This window comes from Vitis riparia, chromosome 7 (genome assembly GCF_004353265.1).
Source record: "Vitis riparia cultivar Riparia Gloire de Montpellier isolate 1030 chromosome 7, EGFV_Vit.rip_1.0, whole genome shotgun sequence".
Taxonomy (NCBI): domain Eukaryota; kingdom Viridiplantae; phylum Streptophyta; class Magnoliopsida; order Vitales; family Vitaceae; genus Vitis; species Vitis riparia.
This window is the reverse complement of record NC_048437.1, coordinates 14,498,873-14,508,136: the sequence shown is the minus strand read 5'-3', so window position 1 is coordinate 14,508,136 and position 9,264 is coordinate 14,498,873. Positions and strand designations below refer to the sequence as shown.

Below are 9,264 nucleotides of genomic sequence, written 5' to 3'. Positions count from 1 at the left end.
GCAACTAGCGAAGCCAATTTAGAAAAGGAAGCCCTTATCCCTTCATAACCTGAGAAATTCATGACTCTAGGCAATTCTAGTGCCTTAGCTAACTTGATTTGAGTCATTGATTTTTTTACTTTTTTATAGATTGCATTTTTGTGGTAAATAATTTTTGTCACCCATTTTTCATTTTTTTTTTCCTTTTTGGGTTGGGTTTATTTGATTCTTTCTTATTATAAAAAATAGAAAGCATGTGTTTTGTTTTTGCTCTCCTTCGCTTTCCTTTCCTTTCCTTTTATAGAGCTCAATGCATAACTTAGAAAAACAAAGTGATTTGCTATTTCCAATTTGTCCTGAGAGTAATAATAAAAATACACTTCTAAATCTTAAAAATTTCACTATTTCAAACCTGAGGAAGAAACACCCATCAATAAGGGACTAACCAAACTATTGGATAGAACTGATATACTCTAAGACCGGCCAAAACAATATAAAACAAAATACATAGGCTATCTAATTTTTCTTTTCCTTTTTAAAAACCATTTAGAGCTTAGGATCTAGATGTTTGCTGAGAAAACAAATAGGCAATCCAATTTACTTAAAGTGTATTTGGAAATGATTTTAGAAAGTGTTTCTAATATTTTTAACACTTAAATGATAAAAATTTTCAAATATTAGAAATATTAAAAACGCTTCTTACATTTACTATCAAACAAGCTCTTAGTTAAGTGATGTCTTAACTGATCATTGAACTAAAAAATTACATATCGTTTCAAAAAGTAATTTTTAAGAAAATAATGAAAATCATAACTTTTGTATAAAAGTTTTCTAAGTTATAATATTTTTTGTTTTCAAAAAAAGAAAAAAAAAACCACCACACCTTAACTTTTTAGTAAGAATAGAAGGTTAATAATTATTTCTAATTGTAATTTATATATATAAAAAGTATAGATTTATTTTATATATATAAATTTAGGTAATAAATTTTTTTAATACCTCAAAATTTTAAATAGTTTTTAAAAATTATTATCTTTTTGAAATTTTAAAGAGTTCTTACACTTTGCATATAAATTAAAAAATAAGAATTATATCTTGAATAATTATAAATATATTTGAATATTTTATTAAATTATTGAAATAAAAATAATAATAAATTAACAATGTTACATATAAGATGTAATATTAATATATATATATATATATATATATATATATATATATATATATATATATATTATCACTTGTTTATTACATAAAATGATAATTATTTTTTTATTATTAAATAGTTTTTATTTTCTTAATCAAACACATTGTCTTAAAAGGAAAGGGGAAAAAAATAATTTAAAAAATAAAAATAAAAAATAAAACTGAAAGGAGTTTTTAAGCTCGAAATCCTATTGGAAAGGGTCGCAGAGGCATTATTCGCTACCTCCCAAATGATTACATGTTTATGATTGGTGATAGTACCTGCATGGTCTGAAAACAGCCAAAAAGAACTATGGCACAAACCCGTCATTTTCTCTGTTGCCGACCCGATTTTTCGGGCCCTGTGTTTTCGGTTGAATTCCTGCCGATTTTCGAAAATTTTTCGGCATTCGAGCTCTCTTTTTTCTCCTCTTCAATCCATGCATCTGAATACAGAGGTTATCATTGTCATTGTTGTTGTTTCTTAGTGGGTATGTTCTTTGTTCTTGTTTTATTTAACTGTTCAATTCTCTTTGTTCCCTTGTTTGGTTGATGAGAAAATGAAGGGAAACTTAACTTTTGAGTCTGAGAAGTTCCGCTTTCAATCGTTTTATTTCCCCCAAATTTTCCTTATTCTCTCTTTGGTTTATAAGAAAATTTAGGAAAAACATTAATTTGGTAAGATGCACTTTTAATGGGTTTGCTCGTTTTTCTTTTATTTTCTTTGTTCGGTGGATGAGAAAATCTTGCACACAAACTTTTGGAGTCTTAGAATTTTACCCTCTAACGGGTTTGTAGATTTTTTTTCCCGTCTTCACTTTATGGTTGGTTTGGTTGATGAGAAAACGTAGTAAAACATTAAATTTTTGAGTCCCAGATATTTCATTTTTAGAAGAATCTCTCCTCAAGTCAGCCTGATACAGGTAACCAAAATATCATAGAGCATAAGGTCCAAATATTTCTTTTCTCCGTTTTTTCTTTGTTTTCCGGACAACCAAACAGGGGTGCTAGTCTTCTGAAATAATTTTACTTTTCAAAAACTGGATTATCCTTTTATTGCTTACTACATTTTTCCCAAAGTTTTTGGGAAAGAAATAAATATTACCATCCTGCTGAGTCAATGAAGAAACATAAAAGAAAACCAAATCTGGGCTTTTAACCCTTGTTTTGTTCTTTGGAAATGGAAATCTTTACTCCGCAAAACCAAATGTTTTGGAAATTTTCTCTTTTTATGTCTCAAATAATGAGGAAAAATTTGAAGATTCAAAATATAATTTCTTTTATTTTCTTAAATTTTCTTGGCAATCAAACTCTTCCTAGCATTTTCCTTTCTTTCATTCTTCAATAAAGAGTTTTTCCTTGTGAAAGACAGTCATTGTAGGGGACTGGGTTTTCTTTGAGTTGGTTCTATCTAATCAGATAAGATAATTTCCAAGACTATTGGCTTCTTTCATATTGATTTATTATTATGATGAATATGATTATCATTTGATTCTTTTAGCACACATGTTGGTGTAAGCGTTTGATTCTATTTTCCTCAGGGAAGTCGCTCCAACTTATGCTTCATAATTTGGCACTTTCGTTCATGGGTAAGAGTAAGTTGAAGGCTTGCTAACAGATTGGGAGAAAATGGACACTTTACCAGATCTTTTCCCTCTGATAAATTTGCAAATTGGGTAAGAGCTTACTCTTTTTCCCAGGAATTCCAGCTGAATGTGTTCAATTTATTTTGATGAAAATGTTTCTCACCCATCACAATCTTTTAGGCTATGTTTGGCTCTTAGAAAGTTTTAGGGGAAAAAAGAATATTAAGAAAAATTATTTTTTCATGTTTAGTTTCACTAAGGAAAATTACAAAGAGAATCAATGATAATTAAAAATAGTTAGAAATTTATACATTTTTTAATTTCTTAATCTCTACATAAGAGAGGAAAAATACGTAGAATGAATTTGTAGTACATGAAAATAGTTTATTAATTTTAAATTTATTTTTTATTTTCCTTCATTTTTTTCTTTCCTCGACTTTTCCTCTCTATTTTCTTTCCCTCGCATTTTCCCTCAATTTTTTCAGAAACCAAACATAGTCTCAATAATTTTAGCATAAACTGATAAACCAGTTTCCTAATTTTATTAAATTAAAGTGCAGGCAAGAAAATAACAACAGACAGGATTGTGTAATGTGTTAGCATAAATTACTAAATACATTGAATATGGAAAATTGGAAGAGATAGTTATTGGATGTTCACCGATGGGCTAGATTCAACATATACAGCTGCAGATGTGTAGAAGGTTTGTAGGTTACACTAATAATTAAGCTTCCAGACTTCCACTTTTACCATCATCAGCCCCCAATCCTTTCCAAGAATTCTAGACCATTGTATCGAATTCGAAGACAGGATACTTGGACTATGTCATTGTTCAAGTTGGGTTGATGTTATCTGGTCCTGAGTTTTTAAAACCTAGTAAGAAGCCTAATGATTGGATTTTTGGCTTTCATTTTTGTGGGGCTGTTTGAGATTCAGCCTTAGTTCCTCCAAGGACTTCCTGACCTTCCTCCTTGTACTATACTAAAACTCACCTTGGAACAGCTGTATTGCCTTGTTGCTTGTCATGTTGGTCATGGTCATCATGGCTGAAGAAAATATGCTCCTTTATTCTACAAGATGATAAATAGCTATAGGCAATTGAAAGATATTATGATGCATTCAGGAGCTAGGATCTATTATTGGCCAAGTTGGAATTACTAGGTCACATTCTTTTGTTGCTGAGGAGCTACTGTTAACAGATGAACAGGCAAGAAATATTAGTTATTTCAAATCTAGAATCATGACATCAATTGCTCTCTCATTAGATTAGCAGTACTGACCATCTGACATAATCTGTTAGTGGTCCCAAGACTTGATTTTTCATAGCTATTTTCTGTGATTAACCAATAGAATAAAGATATTTGACTACATAGATCTGTCATGTAGTGGATGATGTTAGTGTGGCATCCATGAAGGCAAAAGAAAGGGTATGCCATCTTTATAGATACTAGTTGTACAACCATCTTTTTTAACATTTCAAAACTCCAAGCATGTGAAAATACTAGTGCATTTGTCTTTGCACAGTTGGTATGGCTATCCTGATTGATTATTTAGACATTGATGTCTTTATCACCCTCTTTTCGCAGGCATATAAAATCTTCACTTTCTCAGGCATTCTTGTATATTGTGCCTGCTAATCATATGTTTCTCATTCTGGTCGACAACCAGTCATGGAGGCTGAACAAGCACTCAAGATCAACCCACATATGGGAATTAATGGTCACCAAGGTTGCTCTTTATTACCCTTCTCTTTTCAAAAGGGTTGTTTGCAAAAGGGTTTGATCACATGTTAATTTGTTGATTGTTTCAATCAATGATCTGCAGTACAGAAAGTCGCCTTTTAGAAATACTAAGACTCTGCTTAGGAGTCGAAGTCTAGAATACAAACACCACTCAAAATCCTGCAACAAGAACTTGAACAAGTGGTTTTCTGTCATTGACACTACTAGGTGGAGAGAGAAGCGGCCATTCTCTTTTCTGGATTTAAGCAAAATTTTGTATGGTTTTATCGTGTTTGAGGTTGCTTGGAAGGATGTAAGTGGTATCAACTATTTGAATGAACTTCAGGTACCCATCCATGCTCATAACACCAATATATCTATATTATAAAAGAAATTATATACAAAATATATCCCACATCAATAGTTTAGTTCTGCATTATGAACACCACAAAATGCAACAAACAGACCGGGAGTCCACCTGGGAGAATATCCATGTGGAAACTTACAGAAGATAAAATTTCTGCATCTCTTACATATTTGTCTTCTGTATGGATTATGGGTTGACTCCTTTACAATAATGGTTTTTACATTTACTGATACTGCCAGTTTGTTTCCAATCACATTATACTCCATCATGGCAAGGGTGTTGGTTTGATAATTTATATTGTAAAATAAGGTCATTCTAGTGACTATGCAAACACACTTGTGTACCCTGATGAGGTGCCATGATTGGTAATGAGTCCACTATCACAATGATTGAGTGATGGCAGTCATTGCTGATATGGTTTGGATATTTGAAAATTTTTTTTTTCAATTGTTTTCCATTAGATTCTCTGTGGTATTGAATGCCTGTATTTTGCCTTGTTTGCAGAAGAAACATTTCCTTTATCCATGTGAAGTTTATTCAATTGCATCTGTTTTCCTTTTTTCTCAAGAAAATATTTTTCATACAGACTGATACATCCATTGCTATAGAAACGAAATCTATGAGAAAGTGGGAATTCTACAGCATCAATGAAGCCTTGCGCTGGACTCCTTCATGGTTCTCTGGCACACCATCAGAAACACAGCGCCTGCAGAGCAATCTAGTGCTTTTGAGAAATAAAATTCCTCCTCACTCTCCCAGGGGAATCACTGTTGCCTCTAAAGAACAGTTGTTTGAGGATACATCTCCTGCCCAACGTCTTCCTGAAGAAATATTCTTTGATGCCAGAGAATGCTCCTTGGATATGCAGGATAATAGAACAATAGAGGTTGAAGAGCTGATCAATGGGAAGAGAGAACAGAATACAGAAGATGAGATTAATATTGCATCTTTGGGATTCAAGGACACTCTACTGCTATTGTGGTTCAATGATAGGGACCTCCCAATTATATTGAGGCAGGTAATCACATCTAATTCAAGGCTTCTCGCATTGCTTGAGTTAGGCCTTCCTACTTGGGTTATTTTCTTGCAGTCCTATCCCCTATTTTGCAAGGTTTATCATCCCTGGATGCGGCCTCTAGGGAGAATCCTTTATGTATTAATCTCACTCATAACTATGATCATTGGGTTCTATGATCTCTATAAGAATGTGCCCCTCTTGAAGGCAACTGCATCCCACCTTTTTGGTCCCATTTTTATGTGGATTGAAAAATCTGAAATGATTACTAGAATCTTTTATTTGGGAACAATGTTGTTCGTTCAAAACTTTGGGAAGGCTCTTGAATGGGTTTTGATGATGATGAGAGTGATCACAATGCCAGTATCGATTATAATGACACCGTTCATGGACCCACTTGAAGGAATGGTGGAGGTTATATCATGTATATGGAACATTTTGGCTGAAACAGGGGAGCAGTTTTTCTACACAGCACAGCTCATGGCAGAGTCCCTCTGCAGCATGGTGGTTGATTTGATCCAAGTTCTAATCTCACCATTTGACCTTCTCTACTCACTTGTGTCAACTTTAGGTATAATCAATATCATTTGAAATTTATTTGTTCGAGTTCTTTTTCCTTTCATTTCTTTCTTCTCTGCTTCATCCAGGTGGCCAGTTACGGCAAACCACATCAAAATATTGATGATTTACTGCCATTTTTCTTGATTAAAAAAAAAAAAAAAAACCAAGATCTGGACTTTGTAATTTGTTTTGCTCTTTATTGTGATGCTGCCAGCTGTGGCCTATCCATGGTGAGTCACACTTGCATGACCAAAGGAAAATTGAATTCCATAAGATTGGTCTCCCACCATTCCAATAAGTAATTAAGCTAATGATTATATCCTTCTACTCTTGATTTTTCGGGTGCCTTAGGACACTGTGAATGAATATGAACAATCTGAGCCTTGGGTGAATGCAATCTTTGAAGTTTTTCATCTCATATGAATAATATTTCATCTGATTCCTTTAAAGTTTGACTTCTTTTTATTCAGTCACATTGGTTTGTACCATCCTTTATTCTGTGTGGAAACTATTGCTCATTCCTGCTCGAGCCAATCTTGGTTTGGCAAAATATGTGGCTTCTCTATTCTCCGGAATCTCTGATTTTCTTAAAAGGACTTCGATGGTATCTACCAGTAGCATGGATCAGCTTCAATATTTTGCTCAAGCAAAGCCTACTTCATCACAAATCTCATTTTGGCGCCCTCTCTGGCAAGATATCTTCTCAAAGGTTTATACTATCCATTTGTGTATGTCGCAGTATATATTTTTTCATTAATGCCATTCCTCTTTATTCTGTTGTTTTTCTGTTACAGGTTTTCCGGTCCCTCCGAAGCATTATAAATGGTCTTATCGGGTTCTTCACATCATGCAATCGGCACAGGCTTAGGTACATACACTTTATTTCATTCATTTGTTTTCAGTCTAATACACCAACACTGAGTTGTATGCTCTAAAGTTGTAAGTATGTTTGTTTTTCGGTTTACTTTGATGGAAAATGTTTCCAATGTAAAATTTTTCATCAGGAAAAAGAAATGAGAAGAAAAGTTTCTGGTGTAAAGAGAAACCCTTTGCTGAAGACACCATAAAGAAAACATCATTCTAAGAGTATTTATGAATTATTATCCATCAAAGCAAAAATTCATCTTAAAATATAGAGTTGTGTTTATCTTGAAGAAGCCTCATAGTATGCAGTTGGGCATGCAGCATATACAACTACTTAAGGGCCATGGTGTGGCATCTCTGTCACCGCCTCCCATTGATTTCTCGCCGCAGAGCACCTCCATTGGACAGCCAAGTTGAGGTAAATTCTCCCAGAGTTGATGCTTAGTTGCATTCCTAGTTGTTTTATTTTTTAATACAGTTTTTTGTTCTTAAAATTAGGAAACTATTTTTTAGACTCGAAAATACATTAAGTAGTTGTTTAATAGAAAACAGTTTTCAGAGAACTTGTTATGAAAATAGAGTATTTTTCAAGAAGATATTTTAATTATTTTCAATTGTTTTCACTTGGTTTTTGTAGTTGATTCAAAAAATAAATATACAAATATGAAGATAATTGAAAATGAAACACTACAAGTAAACATTATTTTTAAGAAATATTTGGAAACACAAAAAACAAGTTGAGAACATTCTAAATTCTCAAATAGATTTTTGTTTTAGAAAACATTCCCAAACAGACCATAATAGTTTATTTTCATATTATAATAGAACCATTTATTCTTTGAAATGCAGATGGAATTCAAAGAATGTGAAGGTTGTAAATGAGAGTTTATTCTTGGGCTATTTTTGTTGATTCTGTATAGTGTGTATGGGGTATTCATTTGTATATAATTGTAAAGAAAAAGGCTTCTGGGATCTTTGGCATTTATGGGCAAGGCTACTTGATTCAGAGACTTCTGTTGGTGATAATGAATGAATTTTGCGCCACTGAATTACCATTTAATCAAGTCTCTGAAGCTTATATACATTGTGTAGAGATGGAATTTGGATTAGGATAAAATGAAGAAGATAATTGATTTTAAGCTTCATAACAGCCTTCTTTGTTAACCAGCTTTATGTTTTACTTATTTGGGAGTGATTATGATTAAAATGTTTTTACCCGCAATGGTTTTGTTAGTGGCAGTTTTGTTAGAATGAAAGGAATATCTCAGCTTATGTTTGTTCCTAGAAAGCACTAATTAAAGAAAAAAATAAAATAAAAAGAATGATTTTCTTGTGATTGTTTTTATTATGGAAAATATGTAAAGGAAAATCAAATATTATAAGTAAAATTAGTTAAAAATCTATATACTTTTAAATTATTTAATTCTTAAATGGAAGAGTTAAAATAAGATAAATGAGTTTGAAGTAGCATATAAAAATAATTTATTGATTTTAAACCTATTAATTATTTTCCTTTTTTTTTTCTTCTACTTTTTTTTTCTTTTCCTCACATTTCCACCCCCCCCCCCACCCCCCCCCCCAAAATTTTATTGGAAGCAAACAAAACCTTAGTGTTTGGATACAAACTAAAAAAAAAAAAAACTTTGATAGTGCTTATATTATATAAGAGAAAAATGGTTTTTTTTTTTTTTTTAAATAATCATTTAGCAAGTGATTGTTTAAATGATTCTATAAATTTTTAAAAATTTATCAAATACCTAATTAATTTTTATAAGAAAGCCCTTCTAAGCATTAGGAAGTGTGTTGAATCCTTTTCAAAATCATTCCAAATGTGTTCTAATTCTAGTGCTTTCAATAAATTGTTAATAATGATTATATATATATATTGTTGTAAAATTATAAAAGTGAAAGGAGAAGAAAACAAGAAAGAGAAATATGAATGTAGAAAGAGAATATAATAGATTTTCATTAGAGGTATCTCCC

At 32.0% G+C, this 9,264-nt stretch overlaps 1 protein-coding gene across 1 annotated transcript; it reads left to right on the top strand.

Annotated features, from left to right (window-relative positions):
- The first annotated feature begins 1,514 nt into the window (after window positions 1-1,514).
- LOC117918071 lies at window positions 1,515-8,215 on the top strand. Its single transcript, XM_034834600.1, has 8 exons — window positions 1,515-1,658; window positions 2,709-2,843; window positions 4,340-4,481; window positions 5,428-6,427; window positions 6,888-7,126; window positions 7,212-7,285; window positions 7,603-7,699; window positions 8,131-8,215. The coding sequence occupies exons 2-8, from the start codon at window positions 2,797-2,799 to the stop codon at window positions 8,161-8,163; spliced, it is 1,632 nt and encodes a 543-aa protein (XP_034690491.1). The 5' UTR covers window positions 1,515-1,658; window positions 2,709-2,796; the 3' UTR covers window positions 8,164-8,215.
- The last annotated feature ends 1,049 nt before the right edge of the window (window positions 8,216-9,264 follow it).